The sequence below is a fragment of the Miscanthus floridulus genome, chromosome 4 (assembly GCF_019320115.1).
Source record: "Miscanthus floridulus cultivar M001 chromosome 4, ASM1932011v1, whole genome shotgun sequence".
NCBI classification, from domain to species: domain Eukaryota; kingdom Viridiplantae; phylum Streptophyta; class Magnoliopsida; order Poales; family Poaceae; genus Miscanthus; species Miscanthus floridulus.
The window spans coordinates 115,685,193-115,704,190 of record NC_089583.1 but is presented as its reverse complement, the minus strand read 5'-3'; the positions used below and the strand labels follow the sequence as shown (position 1 = coordinate 115,704,190).

The 18,998-nt window shown below is 44.3% G+C and overlaps 2 protein-coding genes across 3 annotated transcripts; one reads left to right on the top strand and one right to left on the bottom strand.

Moving 5' to 3' along the window:
• Window positions 1-5,331: 5,331 nt before the first annotated feature.
• Window positions 5,332-10,803, top strand: LOC136550439 (probable glucomannan 4-beta-mannosyltransferase 7). 2 transcript variants are annotated; one of them, XM_066542011.1, is made up of 10 exons: window positions 5,336-5,546; window positions 5,692-6,032; window positions 6,200-6,298; window positions 8,468-8,720; window positions 9,201-9,311; window positions 9,426-9,562; window positions 9,642-9,755; window positions 9,846-10,045; window positions 10,140-10,331; window positions 10,432-10,803. In XM_066542011.1, the coding sequence occupies exons 1-10, from the start codon at window positions 5,438-5,440 to the stop codon at window positions 10,595-10,597; spliced, it is 1,722 nt and encodes a 573-aa protein (XP_066398108.1). In that variant the 5' UTR covers window positions 5,336-5,437; the 3' UTR covers window positions 10,598-10,803. The 2 variants fall into 2 exon arrangements, with proteins under 2 accessions (XP_066398109.1, XP_066398108.1); XM_066542012.1 differs by lacking the exon at window positions 10,432-10,803 and having other exon boundaries at window positions 5,332-5,546; window positions 9,884-10,045; window positions 10,140-10,322.
• Window positions 10,804-10,941: 138 nt separating this feature from the next.
• LOC136550440 (defective in cullin neddylation protein AAR3-like) lies at window positions 10,942-17,595 on the bottom strand. Its single transcript, XM_066542013.1, has 9 exons — window positions 17,344-17,595; window positions 16,726-16,810; window positions 15,969-16,017; window positions 15,781-15,856; window positions 15,592-15,674; window positions 14,767-14,863; window positions 14,592-14,637; window positions 13,668-13,735; window positions 10,942-11,443 (listed from the first exon to the last, which is right to left on the bottom strand). Exons 1-9 carry the CDS (start codon window positions 17,405-17,407, stop codon window positions 11,130-11,132), a joined length of 882 nt encoding a protein of 293 aa, XP_066398110.1. The 5' UTR covers window positions 17,408-17,595; the 3' UTR covers window positions 10,942-11,129.
• Window positions 17,596-18,998: the final 1,403 nt, after the last annotated feature.

Sequence of the window (18,998 nt, the reverse complement as noted above, 5' to 3'; positions counted from 1 at the left end):
TGCCATGATTTTGTGCCTCCTCCATCTCACTGTCCTTTGGTGCCCCACTACCATGATCACCATTCCCATTATTCTTGGTGTTCCAAATACTTCGCAGCCCGATGTTTGGTAAATAAGGTTCAACTTCGAAAAGCAACTGGAAGTATCGATTACTAATAATGACATCTAGTTTGGTTGGAATTGCCTCCAGATCTAGTACTACCACTACAAACCTTCCAAAGCTACTCGCTCTAGTTGTCACCATGTCCACATCTTGAGTAACTCTAAAAAGAGTTCCCACAGCCCACAAAACCAAATACTCCCTTAAAATTGTCGGAAGATTAAGACTCTCATCCACACCACTGGCAGAGCATGACCGAAATATTCCTCATCTTCCTTGAATTCTTGAAATTTGAGAGTCACACCTTCTTTCATTTCCACATTAAACCTTATCATCTTTGCAAGATCACCCTTTGTAGGAAAAAGCACCTTGAACTCAAAGCTATTGTGTCGTTTTACTTCCCAAGCAAAAGTGTCAGAAACCAAAACCCGCAAAAAAGTGGCAACATCTTCTTCTGACAAATCTTTACCAGAAGTGGAGATCAGAGCCATTCTAGATTCTCTCTTTGTCGGCTGAATTGGTGCATGTGGAATAAGGAAACTGGCTAGTGCATCTGCCGCTTGACCGACCAACTGGGCTACTGGTTTTGGCTGCTTAAGAATCGGGCATCGACTCATGGCATGATCAGAGCTTCTACAAATTTCACAAAATACCGTCGCTAGTGCACTCAAACATCAAGTGACCCTTTACACCACATCTTCTGCAAACCTTAGTGGTGCCTAGTCTTCTGTGAAGCACCTACAGCCCCCACACTCGATGTTTGTACCACTGAATTTTCAACCTGCACATCAGTTGGTCCACCTACCGAAGAAGAACCTTTTAGAATTTGAGATCTAGTATTAACACCTCGCTCCACCCCTAGTGCCCATTCCTTTTAGGTGCTACTGATCCACAATAACACCTTGCCGTTGATTGATCCCCATCCCCGGCAAAGCCGTAGACGACATGGTCATCACTGGAGGAGCTTGCGACATGTACTACTGTTGATTCTCAAGCTATCGCGCCTGGGATCTAAGGGTTCGGCACCGGTTGCTGTGATAATACTAGCTATGATGGCACCTGCTGCTGTGGAAGAGGCTGTTGCACGTACTGTCGTTGCTGCATAATCTGTTGTTGATGCTGCGGTGGCACCTAATGCTGCTAGATGCTGAAGGTTCGGCGAGTGGTGAGTCACCTGATGCTGCTGTGGACCATATGGCTAAAGTCACTGTTGATTCCGATGAAGTACGTGGACGCTAATACTTGTGCCCCTGTCGGAACCCGCCGTTCCGGCCTCGATCCCCATTGTCGCCAAAGCGTCCTCGTTGTCCCCATTCATAATCCCACCCAGGGCCATAATTTGGTTGAGCCCCGAGGTTAGGGTTGAACCGATGACCATTGAAAGGTGCGCCATCGTCTACCTCCTGATACATAAGGCCGGCGCCGTATCCATGTCGACCACCGCGCGCAACACCTCCTCCACTACCTGTGCGCCCTCCGTCGCTGGCCTGGTTCCGTAACCTCTTCCTCCAACTGCCAACCCCATCATTGCCCACCCCGCCTGCACCTAGGTGACGCCATGCCCGCACGCACGACTTGCATGTACGAGGGACTGAACAAAGGATGGAGTGGCAGCTAGGGTTAGCTTGTTGATCTCGTCAAGGTTGCATGAGGCAAGCAGGAAACGTGATGCTAATTTTCCTATACGAGCCCTTCTATGACCGCATCTGTCCAGCACACAAAGCCCACGTTGGGTCTCAAAAGGCCCACCTATCACTATGCCTGGAACGGATCGGCGGCAAGGACTCGCATCGCAGGCGTCACGTAGGACACCCGGTCCTGCTGGGAAGACCGAACCTGCATACCTCCCTACGGAGGAAACGGATCCCGCATGCCACTGCTTGCATGATGCAGAAAACGGAGAAGGCCCACCTGTCTCTGTGCCTAGGAACAGATCGGCGGCAAGGACTCGCATCGCAAGTGTCACGTAGGCCACCCGTTCCTGCTAGGAAGACCAAACCTGCATATCCGCTGTTCACTTGGTCCGTCCGTCCCTGCAGAGGAAACGGATCCCGCATGCCACTGCTTGCATGACACAGAAAACGGATCCAAATGAATTTGATTTTGAAACAATGACGAACAACAATCTTCACGGACCTCGTGCGCTGACTTCGCCAGCGACGATGGGGATGATCTCTCTAGGACCTCGGCAAGAGTACCCCCAGCCGTCGCTCGTCGACCCCGCACAAGCAGTTGCCGTACAATCGCCTAGCGTCATCGTCGGCTGACTGCCCTCGGTCGTGGCAGCTTCCCGGACCACGGCGTCAACGACGGCCGTCGTCGTGCTGTCCAAGCTTTGATGATATTACGCACCAAAACTACTTTAGTGTCCGAAGACGCCGGGGACGAAGATGCTTCTACCCATCGTTGGATCGACGAGTCTTGCAAAGCCATCTCTGCCTCGACAAGCTTCTCCATTCTAAAGCCATAAACTGCTGCTTGGCGTACCAAGTTTGGTGTATACGGTGATTGATCGAACTCCTCATCGGATTCGTCGTCGTCCGCTATCGCCCAAAACTTGGACTTCCCACCTATGGGACGGAGGTCTATTGCGGGATCGGAAACAACCCAATCACCACTACCACCGACGGGTATCCAATCGTCGTCGTCATCCTCCGTCCCAACATTGTTTACCAAAAAACTGCATTTGCTTACCTTGCTTTCAACAGGCCGATCTGCCACACTCCTGCGAGATTCCAAGATCACCGGAATGCGAGGACGCCTTGCAAAAGATTTGCTAGGTACACCAGTGATCTTCTTCTTGCCGTCGTGGTCGATGAATTCGTGTCCTTTGCGCAGTGGGTCGCCGTCGGTCGCGACAACGTGGCCCTCTCCGGCAACACGGAGAAGCCGATCTCCATCATGAGATAGATCCCCGACGTTATTTCGCCGCTGGCCTCCGTTGCCGTCGAGGTCCTCGGGGTCGCCTCCGAGTCTCCCTCAACGGCCATATTCTTGGCACGTACCTACTCTCGCCACTTCAGCATTGACACGGCAGGGCAGGCCAGCTAACGCTTCTCGAAGACAAAAGTAGGCAAACACAGGTGTCGAATTATGACCCAGGGCTCAGAGAGTACAGACAAAAGTAGGCAAACACAGGTGTCGAATTATGAAATCAAACAAATCAGAGCTGGATACATGCATATTGTTATTCCAAAACCAACCAAGCAGGCCAGCTAACGCTTTACGCTTCTCGAAGAGATGCATATTCATTTCTCACCAGAAACTCCATGGCGTCTCCCGTATAAAAAAAATGGGCAGATCCTTACCAAATGGATCATCATTCCACTCCAATCATTGACGTGATTCGAGGTTATGAGCAATCCGTGAACAAAAAGGGTGAGCAAAAATGTGACCCTTTTCCTTCGTATCATCATGACCACCAGATTCCTGATCTGAATTACGGACATGGCCCGTTTGGTTTTTATCGTCGTCCTCTGTGACGAAATAGGGAAGGGACCACAAGCGAGTTTTTACAGGCCGGATGCGCTGACGAAGAATATCGTCTCGCTTAGCTTATAAATCATGCTTTTTTAACTAATAAATAGTATTTTTCTCACAAAACAAATCAGTTAATAGTATTTTAAGTTATAACTTATCACCTAAGTGAACAGTACATACGCTGTCGTCGGCCTTTGTACATTGGATCTGCCCACACGGCACCATGCGACATGCGAGGTACTCCAGCCGGTCCTAACGAGGCTAGTACGTCAAAAGTAGAAATGCTAGGGACACATGCGGACGTGAACCCCGAAAAGTAACCTCGCTCTATTGACTACATGAGCCATTGATTTACTCTGTACTAGTTGCCAACAAGAGCTAAAACTTAAATAACTGCACCAACATGTGAGGAGGTAGGGTATGATTCTCTTAGATATGTAGTTTGGAAGTTGAAACTTATTCTAGCACAATTATATGGTGCATGCATTAAATGAAGGGGCTCCGTTCGCTTGTTTTAAATTTGGCTTGTTTGGCTTGTTTTTTCAGCCGGAACAGTATTTTTCTCTCACAACAATTCAGCCGGAACAATGTTTTTCAGCCAGTTTCAGCCAAAGTTCAGACCAGCGAACGTGGCCAGACCTCGTTCGCTGGTCTGAACTTTGGCTAAAACTGGCTGAAAAACACTGTTCCGGCTAAATTATTGTGAGAAAAAAATACTGTTCCGGCTGAAAAAACAAGCCGAACAAGCCAAATTTAAGACAAGCGAACGGGGCTGTTCTTCATTTAATGCATGCACCATATATAATCCTAAATGATAATCTAAACTATAGGCCATGTTCGCTTGTCTTATAATCCGTACTTTTCAGCTTATTTTTTTTTACTGGAACAGTGTTTTCCTCTCGCAACAAATCAGCCGGAACAGTATTTTGGCTTGTTTTTTCAGCGAAGTGAACGGAGCCTATAACCCATAGAATGTTCTTCATTTAATGCATGTACCATATATAATCCTAAAAGATTAGAGCATCTCTAGGATTATCTAATTCTCATCTCATAAAAGTCTATATAGATGTTCTATTATGACAGTAGTGTAATTTTTTCTTCTTCTCCTCCAACAAATTGTCAATATTCTAAAGTAGACAGGGGAGATAAGAGATCTCCTAGGGTTGAAGGAAAGGGAGATAGATTTTGAGTAATTACTTAAAACTTTTAGAAACTGGGGATAGGATGAATAATTTGCTGGAGCAACTATAATGGAAGCCTCTTGACATTTTTTGGTATTATAATGGGATAAGTATCTCCCACTTCTCGTGTAACATCCGAATTCAAGACAAATACCTTCTTTTCAGAAATTGTGATCAACTTGGGAGCAACTTGACATTTTTTAATTAAGAAGAAAAATATACACCTAAATTTGAGTTAAATAGGAACATAAGCAAATGGATGCATGACCACATATCCCACATAATCAGTTAAGCCCAGCTCACTTCCTACTCATCCTGTTCTCATAAACCCAATACTCTTCCCATAAAATTCTTGTTGTCCATCCTTTTGCACCGAATCTCTCCCTCTTATAATCTGTTTGATGTGTCGTATGCTAAAATACAATGAAGCCACTAAGAAAGTTGCTATTACAATACAAAACTATGATTAGATCTTAATCTCAACACGCGTACACGCTGTCAATTAATAATTCAATGCAAAACACAACTAAAACAAAAGAAAAGGAGTGCAAGAGTGGCGTGGACTTAAGAAAAGCCCCAGTGGCATCGAGCGCATCGCGCAGTCGTCCTCGGCTCCCCCGCGGCTCCGCCCCACCTCCCCTTCCGTCAGCGACCCGCAACCACTGCACCACCCCCAATGGAGGCTGGGGAAATCGGCGGGGCCCTCCTCTTCGTCCTCGCCGTCGCCGCCGCCGTCGCGGTCGCCGTGTCCGTCGGCGCGGTCGACTTCAGCCGCCCGCTCACCGGTACACACATTCGCTGCTCCCACCCATTCTATTTCTCTCTCCCCCACCCGTCTCGCTCGGACGGCCGCGCTACAGCTACGTGATTTGACATGGCCTGCGCGGCTGCGCCCGCCGCCCGTTGGTTTTGTCCTGCTTCGTTCCGCAGCGGGCGCGCCTCTCGACTTCCAGGGGGCGGTGTCCTGGCTCATCGGCATCCTCGACGGCACGTCCACCGCGGCGGCGGATGTGTACGGGGCGTGGGTGGCGGTGCGGGCCGGGCTGATCGCGCCGGTGCTGCAGGTGGCGGTGTGGGCGTGCATGGTGATGTCTGTGATGCTGGTGGTGGAGGCCGTGTACAACAGCGTCGTCAGCCTCGGCGTCAAGGCCATTGGGTGGCGGCCTGAGTGGAGGTTCAAGTGGAAGCCTCTCGACGGCGCCGACGAGGAGAAGGGGAGCGCCCACTTCCCTATGGTCCTGGTCCAGATACCCATGTACAATGAGCTGGAGGTGAGAACAGACCACCACAAAAAAGATGCTAAAATCGTATGTCGTATCGAAATTTTTAACTATTCATCCACTGATTATTTGATGAATTGTTCTTCCTCTTGTTGCTTTGTGAGATTAAATATTATTTTGATGTGGTGCGTTTTTCCGTGTGTGGTATGGGCTCTTAGGTGTACAAGCTGTCAGTAGCGGCAGCATGTGAGCTGCAGTGGCCAAAGGACAGGATAATAGTTCAAGTGCTGGACGATTCCACTGATCCCTTTATCAAGGTAACCTGCCTCTCCTAGTTCCTTGTTTCATGGTTGGGGATTATTCCTACAGAACCCTTTGTTTGGTGGAGAAACTATTAATTTTGGTACTGTTAGATCCTATCAGAACAAGTGAAACATCAAACTGGTTTGTTATAGCAGACGAGTGCTCAAACTCGACCTGTTGTGGAATCAATACCAGCAGGATGATAAAGTTTTGACACGAGACTAACTGCAATAGCCTCATAGGAGCATGCTAATCATTTGGGCCGGTTGAGTGGGTGCAGAGAGAATGTTTCCATTGTGAAGTGAGTAGCTAGCATGACAGATGCTCCTGCTTTTATGAGATTAGTTACATGAAAGCTACTTCAGCATTTGGCATAAAGGGAACGTGAAATGGTTGCCTCACCTGATAAAATATTTCGCAATCACAAGTCATCATCCAAGTAGGGATAAATGATCAAATATTTTGATGAGGTAAATGCAGAACGTGTAGAAGAAAACAACTCGAAGGAAGAGACGAGGCTGAGAATGAGGACAAAGGTTAATAGTCATCTGGACCATACACTCACATATGGCCAACTGCAGGTCGGACCCAGCTGTCTGGGTTTTGCTGCTGTTGTTAGAATCAAAGCAATGTTGATGAAGTGGCGCCAAGCATCTGGTGTCCTATGTGACAAAAGGGTACCACAGAAGCTAAAAGGCAAGTTTTATAGGACGGTGATTAGACCTACTATGTTGTATGGTGCAGAATGTTGGCCTACGAAAAGACGACATGTTCAACAGATAAGTGTCGCGGAAATGCGTATGTTGCGTTGGATTTGCGGTCATACAAGAAGGGATCGAGTTCGGAACGATGATATACGCGATAGATTAGGGGTAGCACCAATTGAAGAAAAGCTTGTCCAACACCGGTTGAGATGGTTTGGACATGTCCAATGGAGACCTCCAGAGGCACCGATGTGTAGTGGAATCCTAAGCCAGGATAGTAACATGAAGAGAGGCAGACTGAAGTTGACTTGGGTAGAGGCAATAAAAGGAGACATGAAAGGATGGAGTATACCCAAAGACTTAGCCTTAGATAGGAGTGCTTGGAAAACAGCTATTCACGTGCCTGAACCTTGATTGCTTCTGTTGGGTTTCAACTCTAGCCTACCCCAACTTGTTTAGGACTTAAAGGCTTTGTTGTCGTCGTCGTCTATTAGGTGCTTGCAGCTTTGTTTATGTAAAGATAATATTCCAGCGAAAACAGCGTTACTAGAACTGAGTAACCATACCAAAACTAACAATATCAACCAATGTGGGGTATTGGACTAACAGTATCATTAAAGTCTGTCAGGAGCACCATGGGGAGTTTGGCCCTTGAACCTTCAGGTACCGAGATCTGCACACGCCATATGGTACAGCCACATGAGAATAACTATTGGCTCCTGACATTTCACAGCATCATGAGCCCCCCTCTCTGCCTTTCTGTTCACTTGTCTTTGTTTATTCGGAACCATAGATCTGAGGCAACGATTCAATGATTGGTGGGCATATTCTTCTTTGGGATGGATCTTCCTCACCTCTCAAAAAGTTTCACTTCATAATTTGGGGTGCCTGCTAGATAATGCATATCAAGCACTGTTCCTATGGAGTCCAATCTGTTTACACGACAAGGAATCAAAATTTATGATCTGTGTTCATCCAAATTGTTGCAATTTTTCATGAAGCGCCATTTTCAGGAAGTGAAGTTTCAAACAAAAATGTGAGCCAGTAAATTATATCATGAAAAAGGAAAATGATGTCCATGCCATTCCTCTCTGGTGGCAGTAGTAAATATGAATATTGATTGATCTATCTGGTTTGATTGAATTGTGTTAGGGAATGGGTTGGTTTAGTGCGATGGAGCTGTAGTAGTTGGCAAGCACAGCTGCACAAGGAACCTTTGATGAAGCACCGATGGCCTTCCAAGCAAATAGAAGACAGTCCTCTTGCCATCAGATTTATCCATTTGTGTTGACATAGCAGCTACTTGCCAACCTATCTTCAGATAGCGAACAACTAAACCTTGCTTACCATTTCAGTATCTGAACTGCCATCACAAGAGTTCAACCATCTTATTATCGTAGTGGGTTAGATAATTTAAAATATTACTTATTGGGTCTAACAAAAAAAATATATGATGACTGGGATTACTTCTTGCTGCAGAATTTGGTGGAGCTTGAATGTGAGCACTGGGCGAACAAAGGTGTCAATATTAAGTATGCCACAAGAACCAGCCGCAAGGGATTCAAGGCAGGAGCTCTGAAGAAAGGAATGGAATGTGACTATGCAAGGCAAAGCGAATACATTGCCATATTTGATGCTGATTTCCAGCCTGAACCAGATTTTCTGCTCCAAACTGTCCCATTCCTTCTGCACAATCCGGAAGTTGCACTTGTTCAAGCTCGGTGGTCCTTCGGTAAGTACTCCATTTCCTGTTAGCTCATTTCCGTTCGTCGACTCTCCAAGGACGAGGTTGTTGTTGCATGTGAAGTATTGCATATAATGTGTGGGTTGTATGACATTGAGCCCTTGGGCGGTATAAATAGAGTACAAGGCTTTGGTGGGCAAGATGACTCCTCGATACACATGGCAATACGGGATTACAATATCCTAAACTACTAATATACTCTAACATGCACAAGTAGTCCTTGCGACTAGCACAAGGAACTTGGAACAAACAACCTCACTGTTTTGGCCTCTCAGAAAATAAACATCTCCTTGCATAATGATGACATTAAAATACATTTCCATATTCTCCAATGGTTCATGATGATGCCAGAAAGATGGCATAGAACTGTTCAAATATAATATAACATGAAAAATGCTAAACTTCTCAAGCAATATAATATTTTATTCACTCTGATCGGTCCAATTCTTAATTGACAGAATTTTGCAGTGAATGACACCACAAGCCTGTTGACAAGGGTACAGAAGATGTTTTATGACTACCACTTCAAAGTTGAACAAGAAGCAGGATCAGCAACTTTTGCCTTCTTCAGTTTTAATGGTACACATCTTTTTTAAACCTCTAAAGAGTACAAATTCCCGAAAAGAGGGGTAAATAACCCCAGAGTTTCAATTTCAAAACCTTACAATCTCCCTAATGGCATTTCTATTCTAGGAACTGCTGGAGTGTGGCGTACAGTAGCCATAAGAGACGCAGGAGGTTGGAAGGACCGAACTACAGTTGAAGACATGGACTTGGCGGTTCGAGCAACCCTAAAGGGCTGGAAATTTGTATATGTTGGGGATGTTAGAGTGAGTAGAATCTTAACATATAACAGTGTTGTCAAAAGTAAATATATTTGATGTGATCATTTGACTATGCAATTCACAGGTCAAGAGTGAACTGCCGTCCACTTACAAGGCCTACTGTCGGCAGCAATTCCGGTGGTCTAGTGGTGGTGCAAACTTATTCCGTAAGATGGCAAAGGATGTTTTGGTTGCCAAGGTGAGCATATCTCCGCCCAGGTTCCATTCTGGCAAATCATGTCTTTGGGGGAAAAGATCTGAAAATTAGCCCCACTTGTTGTTCCACTAGGATATATCACTCGTCAAGAAGTTTTATATGCTCTATAGCTTCTTCTTTGTGAGGAGAGTTGTAGCGCCGACGGCTGCCTGTATTTTCTTCAATGTCATAATCCCCATCTCAGTCACAGTCCCGGAGCTCTACTTACCAGTGTGGGGTGTTGCCTATATTCCCATGGTGCTTACCATAGTCACAGCTATAAGACATCCAAAGTAAGTTTCTTTGTGATTGTGAGTTCTAGAACAACATTGCTCATCTGTCCTTTCACCAGAACTGAAGCTAATGAACTTCAACTTGTCTTTGCAGAAATCTACACATAATGCCATTTTGGATTTTGTTTGAGAGTGTGATGACATTGCATCGCATGAGAGCTGCACTGACTGGACTGCTGGAATTAGAAGGGTTCAACCAGTGGATTGTGACAAAGAAGGTGGGGAATGATGTCGAGGACACTGACGTTCCTTTGCTTCAGAAAACCCGGAAAAGGCTAAGGGACAGGTGAAAACTCGCAACTAAGATTTTCTGGTATAAACTATTAAGGGTAGCAGGCAGGCCGACACTACACGTCATACATTACTGATACTGTTCTTTCTTGCAGAGTCAATTTCCTTGAGATTGGATTTTCGGTGTTTCTCTTCTTCTGTGCATCATACAACCTGGTGTTCCATGGGAAAACAAGCTACTACTTATATATGTACTTTCAGGGATTAGCATTTCTGTTACTAGGGCTTAACTTCACTGGCACTTGTTCTTGCTGCCAATGACAGCATGTTAAAGCTGTATGAATTGCTGCTTTATAATCATTTTCTGGGCATGCGTTCCTAACGTTTCAAATGGTTTAGATCTTAGATGCATAGAAAGATGGCATTATTCTGCACGCTCGCAGTGATTTAGATCTTGTAATACAATACTGTCATCACAAAGTTAAGGATGTGAACGTTGTGACGGCAATTTTCAGAAAGTGCTTTGTTTTATCGGATATTGAATGGGAGGGATATGCTGTCAAGCAAACACAAGTACACAACCAACAGCTGCCCTCTTCACACCGATGCCTCGAAAAACAGGTCTGATGCTAATACAGTAAAAAACATTAAAAAAATACATTCAATGGGGGTAATAGACGTGAATTGCATATACTCCGTTGCGGGTTACAGATCATCGATCATTCAGGCACAAACGGATATATGACCTCTCAAAAATATTGACTAAATACACACAAGATGATTTTGGAGCTAGTGGGAATGTATAGTTTCTGGGCTGCCACAAGAATGACTAACCTATTCATTCCTGGTTACATCAGAAGGGGCATTTCATCGAAATACAGCCCTCAAACCCTTTCGACAGGGCATCCTCAACATTACATGGGGAGTTCTGAAGGCAACCTCTTGAGTTGTGTAAATGCATATCCTCGTGGTAATCTGAGGAACTATTAGAGAAATGGGTAATTTTGTGGGATTCCCTCACTCCATATCTCGCATCATGACTTTCCTTGAGTCGCTTTATTGGGGTAAGATGGACAGAACGTGTAAAACTATCTGAAAGTTCTACATCCTCTTCATTGGACTTGAAGTGAGGACATTTCCTCTTTGATCCAGGTAGAGGATCCAGCCCTGTAACACCAGATTCAGAACAGTGTGTAATGTGAAGCTCGATAAAAAAATATAGTAAAATAACACAGGTGGAAATTAGAAGGGGGACATCAAAAGGTCTTTAAGGAAAAGGTCATTGAAGAGGGCCCTTGGAATGATGAAGGCGATGCAAACAGCATGTGGGAGAAAATGGCAACATGCGTTCGGAAGTTTGCTTCAGAGGTGCTTGGAGTGACCAAAGGGAGCGGATGCGACTCGAAAGACACTTGGTGGTGGAATGAAAATGTGCAAAAGGCTATTAAAAAAAGGAGGAGTGCTATAAGCGCTTGTATCATGACAGGTGTGCAAACAACATAGAGAAGTACAAGGTGGCAAACAAGACTACAAAACGAGCGGTGAGTGAGGCAAAGGGGCGGGCCTATGAGGACCTTTACCGACGTTTGAGTACGAAGAAATGTGATAATGACATTTATAGGATGGCTAGGGCTCGCGATAGGAAGACAAGGGACTTCAACCAAGTCAAGTGCATAAAGGATGAGATGGAGCAGCTCTTGGTGAAGGAGGATGAGATCAGACATAGATGGCAAGAGTATTTTGATAAATTGTTCAATGGTGAGAACGAGAACACCACCATTCAACTGGACGACTCGTTTGATGACACTAACAGGCGCTTTGTGCGGAGGATTCAAGAATCGAAGGTCAAAGAAGCCTTGAAAAGGATGAAAGGAGGCAAAGCGATGGGCCCTGATGGTATCCCAATCAAGGTGTGGAGATGTCTCGAGGATATAGTTATAGTATGGCAAACCAAGATGTTCAACAATATCTTTCGATCGAACAAGATACCTGAGGAGTGGACAATAAGCATATCGGTATCAATCTACAAGAACAAGGGAGATATCCAAAGTTATACTAATTATCAGGGAATTAAGTTGATGAGACACACTATGAAGTTATGGGAGAGAGTCATCGAGCAGCGCCTGCGAGGAACGACGCACAAACCAAGTTTCATGCCCGGAAGGTCAACCACAGAAGCAATCTTATTAATAAAACATGTTATGGAGCGGTTTAGAAAGCAGAAGAAGGACCTCCACTTAATTTTCATTGACTTGGAGAAGGCTTATGATAAGATAACAAGAAATGTTACGTGGTGCTCTTTGGATAAACATAAAGTCCCATCAAAGTACGTGACCCTTATCAAGGACATGTACAACAATGTTGTGATCAGTGTTCGAACAAACGATGGTAACACATATTACTTCCCGATTAAAATTGGACTTCATCAAGGGTCAGCCTTAAGCCCATATCTCTTTGCCTTGGTAATGGATGAGGTTATATCTCTTGGTGTATGTTGTTCGCTGATGATGTAATGTTAGTGGACGAAAGCCAAGCGGGAGTAAATATGAAACTAGAGTTATGGCGACAGACCTTTGACTCTAAAGATTTTAGATTGAGCAGAACTAAAACCGAATACATGAGATGCGACTTTGACGAAGTTGTAAAGGAGGAGGGAGATGTGAGTTTGGAACGTCAAGTAGTGCCTAAGAAGGATACCTTTCGGTATCTAGGACTCAATGCTACAGAGGGATGGAGATATTGATGCGGACGTTAGCCATAGAATCAAAGCAGGGTGGATCAAGTGGCAAAAGCTTCTGGCATTCTCTGTGACAAGAGGGTACCACAAAAACTAAAATGCAAGTTCTATAGAACGACGATTAGACTGGCTATGTTGTATGGAGCAGAATGTTGTCCTACAAAGATTCGACATATTCAACAACTGAGTGTTGCATAAATGCGTATGTTGCGATGGATTTGCGGTCACACAAGAATGGACCGGGTTCGGAACAATGATATATGTGATCGCCTAGAGGTAGCACCAATTAAAGAAAAGCTTGTCCAACATCAGGTTGAGGTGGTTTGGCCATGTCCAAAGGAGACCTCCAGAGGCACCAGTGCATTGTGGAGTCCTAAGCCAAGCTAATAACATAAGGAGAGATAGAGAAAGACCGAAATTGACATGGAGGGAGGCAATAAAAAGATATTTGAAAGCCTAGAATATACTTAGAGATCTATGTTTGAATAGAAATACTTGAAAAGCAGCTATTGAAGTGTCTAAACCGTGACTTGGGGCTCTTGGTGGGTTTCAACTTTAGCCTACCCCAACTTGCTTGGGACTAAAAGGCTATGTTGTTGTTGTTGTTGTTGTTGAGTAAAATAACACTGGTCCAAATAATAATGATAATAATACCTTGAAATGTACTGGAAATGTTACACTGTGATTCCATCGCACTGCTGCAGTCAGTGGAGTGATAAATTCTACATTTTCCAAGTAGAGACACATAAGTCAGCATACAACTAGGAAGAAACATTACTCTCCGAGACAACAAGACTAACTTAGCTTATTATGAAGAATAAATTCACTAAAACTGTATAGCTAATTAGCTATTGCATAAAACAAACGTTCCAATCGTTCTTTCTCTGCGAAAGCCAGGGTTTCCCCCGCGAGAAGCTTCCCATTACACATTCAAAAGAAGAACTGACAGGCAACAGCTATGGATGAATCAGCGCTGATCAGCAACTTCTGTGAGCCCCGTCCTATTGTAATTTCTACAAAGCCAATCTGGTTTCTGCAATGTTTTCTTTTTTTAACTTGCTACCCGGTATAGATTGTCACTATGGTTTTGAATAGACACTAATAGACAGTAATCACACAAAGCTTTGCAAAATAAACAATTCTACAAAAAACTACTAGTAGTTTATCAAAGCAAGCCACATCTAGGCCTATACTCCAATAGAATGTTACAAGAGTAAAATAGATCTTGAGATCTTCCCAAAATCTTCCATGAGTAAAATAGCTTAGCCTTGGACAACATGCAGACCTTTCCGCACTCCCTAATTTAAATTTTGATTATTCATTTATAATAGGGGAAATCCAAGGGGTATTGTAGTGGAAGAAAACAGGTCTCATTTGTGTTTCATGACTAATTTAAGAAAGGATTTACTGACTATGAAATTGACAGCAGAAAGTCAATCAGTGGAAAGAAAATGAAAACTGGTGAGAATCATTATATGCTTGCATTATCCATTTAATGATTATGCTTTATGTTTGACAACAGGAAGAACATATATAAACTGAACTGCAAGAGAATATAATCATGTTGTGGCAGCAAACCTGTGCATTTGCTCCACAAAATCATCAATCAGAACAGGCCAAGCACCTGAAAAAAGACACAGGGAACAGGAACTAAGAAATTTTCTTAATTAGCATGGAGCTACGCTATAAAGGCAGCTGCAGCCTGCAGATATAGAATTGAAAATCGAAGTAGTCATGTAGAAAGAATTTGTACCTCGTGGGTCATAACCTTCCAGATCTTCATTTACACACCTGCTGAAAGCTAGCAGCTGCTGCCAAGTATCCTCGGATATGTTGTGGCGTTGGTACTTCTGAGAAAGAGTATTATAGTTTTAGGCTTTTAGCTAAGAAAAAAACAGTGAAGCGTATTTATGACTGTTCATCATAGGAAAGGGGGGTGTAAGTGATGAAGCTAATTTCCTTTTCTGAAGAGGAAAAAAATGGAATATTCGAGAAAAAATAATGTTAATGGTTTATTGAGGACTAAAGATTTGAACTGTTGCAAAGCAGTATTATAGTACTTCAACCCTTAGGTTTTCAACATTTCTTCCCAGCAAAAGATGCCAAATTGATAACTAAAGCAACTATGCATTCTGCAATATGCGAGAGTGCTAACTAAATTATGCATCTTGCAACACAAATTTAGGTTTGACAAGGACATAAGTATTAGCCAGAATGGCACAACTGGAAACCAAACATCTAATAATTACCACGTGCATCAATATTCTAACATTTCTGTTTAGTCAATAGTCACCGTGTATCAAACCATATAATTTACAGCATAAGCCAGCCATTCAACTAGAGTGAAGTGCTTATCTTCATATATATATGACATGTCTTAGTAAATGTTGGTAGAATGACAACTATAGAATATCCATGTCAACCTTGCTTTTATTATTCTCTAGGGTAACTGGATAAGAATAGAGCACTACTAATACTTTAATAAACAATCACAAGTTGCAGAATGTCAATGTGCAACACATATTGGAGTTGAATTATGGAGATGTCATATCATGGCCAAGCAGAGCAATTTCTATACCTCAACGAAGTTACACCATCGATCAAGCAAACGGAACCTTCCATTCAGAACAATCTTCCATGCTGCTACAGCTCTCTGAATAGCTATACAAATGAAAAGGGGAATTCCTAGTTAGTGTTCTATTGGTATAAGAAGTATATACTAGGATACCAGTAGCGTCCAGACATCATTGAGAATAGAGGATCTTACTGATACTCTTTTGCCCCTTTTCACGACAGATGAAGAAGACAAAATCGTAGAAGCAACTGAATAGGCCCATATCCTCCTAAAAAAGAAGGCTCTCAATTAACATTAGGTAGTGAAGAAGGCTCTCAATTAACGTAATGTAGTAAAGATCGACAAAAAAAATCTCAAACAGCTTGGAAAGCATCACTCACCAAATCAATAAATGGAATGAGCTTTGGGATATCAGCAAAAATCACGTCCCTGCATCAATATTAGGATGTTTAATCATGTGAAAGGCAAACATAGGATGAGAAAAATAAAACAGAACCAAACATGATACAAAAAGAGAAGCATACATTCACATGATATGGAGGTTATGAAGGTTTATGTGATCAGGGCTGATTAAGGATGTGTGCTTGTGTCTTGGTCAGGATATATGAGCGACAAGCAATGAAAAAGGCCATGATGTTTGCAACATTGAATAACCACCATGATAATTTTTTTTACTTCCAAGTAAAAACAGTTAAATGTCAATGTGATGGTAACATTAACACAGGAAAATCAGCTCCAAAAGATTTATCGCCCGTGACCAGAAGGTCCTGGGTTCGAGTCGCGGTCTCCTCGCATTGCACAGGCGAGGGTAAGGCTTGCCACTGACACCCTTCCCCAGACCCCGCACAGAGCGGGAGCTCTTTGCACTGGGTACGCCCCTTTAGAGAGACAAGTACAACAACTATTTATATTCACATATTGTTCAATTCGTGTTTAAATCTTAGTCAAATTACACCTCAGCCAAATTCTAAACAGAAAGTAGTAAGGGTCAATAGATTTCTCTAATTCTCAGACAAGGTTTCATATTTCAAATCTACATATGCAAGCAAGAAGTACAAAAGCATGCATCTTGTCATAAAGTTTCACCTATGGTGCAGGATATATATCATAATGAAAAGAACTCTCAAAGATGCAAACCTCATTCCTTCAATTCCATCTATAGCTAGTGAAAGTTCAACCAATCCTTGTCTTGTCTCCCCACTTGTACCTCCTGATACGATACCTAGCAAAACAAAGGCCAAAAGAACCAATAGGTCGATATAGTGCCCCAATAAAAACAATCTGAACTAACAATGTGAACACGAGAACCGTTTACTGCACATTAAACTTTTGTACTATGCACAAGGCTTGGTTCTAGTTCCTGAGAATTTTGTCTACTCTAGGTGCCAAAGAAAGATGGTATGATCGAATTGCACAAGAATTATCAAGTGTACGGCCTCGAAGTGTAAAGAACAACATATCAGTTTGCACCCATTTTTCGTCAAGAAGTCAGACAATTGACCACCGATTAACGTTAAAGATCACTTATTCAGTACTCGAACCGACCCATTTAGCAGAATTCCCAACTTGAAAACCACAAGGTTCGTGATAATTCGCAAAAAGAAAGACCAAAATCCAAAAAAAAGTTACCCGCTAAACCCACCTAAAAACCGCAAGCATCTGCTCCAAACCCGCAAGCGGCTACCGAAAGAACCCTGGACCTACGGATCGACCGGAACACTCGCGAGCAAGCGAGTTCGACGGCGGGGAGCTCACCGTAGTACTTGAGGAAGGCCTCGGCGGCGGAGGGGCACGCGGCAGCAAAGCCTTCGGATCCCATGGGCCAGGGCGCGGATCCGAACCAGGAAACCCTAGCCCCCCGCGGTTCGCCGCCGACGCCACAACAATCCCAAGTCCACCACCTCCTCGATCTCACGTGAGAGCGGAGCGAGCCGACACGACACGGAGGCGAGCGCGAGAAGGCAAGAGGTGAGAAAGGAAGATGGATGAGGGGGGAGAGAGACGTCGAGTTCGGTGGAGGGCCAGGGTGTCAGGCATCTGCTAGTGCCGAAGTGGTTTAGTGTGGGTCCACACGTCAGTGTCTCTGTCAGCCCGTTGTCACTGGGCTCTGACAGAGACAGCGGGTTGCGAACGGATAAACAGGATATTCGGGCTTAATTCTATTTTGCGCCTCTGTAATGGGCTTGCAAGAAGCAGCCTTTCTCGCTCCATATATCATCAAATGGACGGATCTGTTCCGTTTCCGTGATCACTTTTAAAAAAAAAAATTGTTTCCATGATCACTTCACTTAGGCCTACTTTGGCAGCCCAGATTTTCCAGTGGCATCCTGGCCTTTTTTCTGGGCTAATCTACCCCGTGCCATCCTCCCCTGGGCCAAATTTGTGCGCCCTTTGACAGCCCACCAAGGTGCGGATCGCAGCCCGCTTCCCTGCGTTTTCCGCGCGGAAGAAATCCACGACTCGTTAGGCCGGGAGGGTTTCCCCGTGCGACTTGTGAGCCACCACAGCATCCGGCCAGCCCAGTCTTCTTCCGCTCGCAACGCCGCCCAGTCGCGAGGCCGCCGCCACCACAGCATCCGACCGCCCCTGCCCCGGCATCCGTCCACCGCCGCGACATACCTCCACCTCGCTTGTCGCTCTCAGGCTGCTCCTCCACCGCAGCCACCTAGCTCATCCACCGCCGCCGCCTCGCTCCTCATCCGTCGTCGCCATCTCCACCGCCATTGCCATCTGTCTCGAAGGTCAGTGCACCTCATCTCCTTCGTTGCAGTAGTTTCTGGATCCGCTAGGGTTTGACCCACACCTCCATTGCTTTTCATGGATCTTGGAGCTGCAGATCCGCGAGCCAGGACACCGCTACTGCTACCCATTGTGCCGCCCGTGAGAAGCATCGACGCTGCCGGCTACACGTCACCACCTCTTGCCCTTCGCTCGGATCTCTCTGCTCTACCTAAGGTTTCTCCCCTTCTTCTCTTGTCACACCGTTTCTTGTGGATCCTGAAATTTTGTGTGTGCATCTGTTAAATTGGTTGTTGATTCGATGATTGAATGTTAGGGATCTGCTCATTTGCATATCTTACTACCTTAGCAAGCAGCCGCTAACACAGTTGTTGAACTTGTGTGCTTTTGATGGTGATTGCCTAGCAAATAATGTTTTTGTACTCCAACCCCAATTCTTGAAAACCACTTTGCCTTGTGTTATCTGAGATAGATTGGAGTTATTAGTCTTATTTGCTCGCATGACTTGAATTAGCAATAAATTGGCAGTGTTCTTTTTACAGGAAATACATTAAATAAATCAACTGTTCTGTAATAATCTTGAATAAAATTATCGGTTACTAAAGTCCTTCCAGTCTGATATGAACGAATAGTTATTGATCTATTCATAAGTGAAACCATATATAACTTCA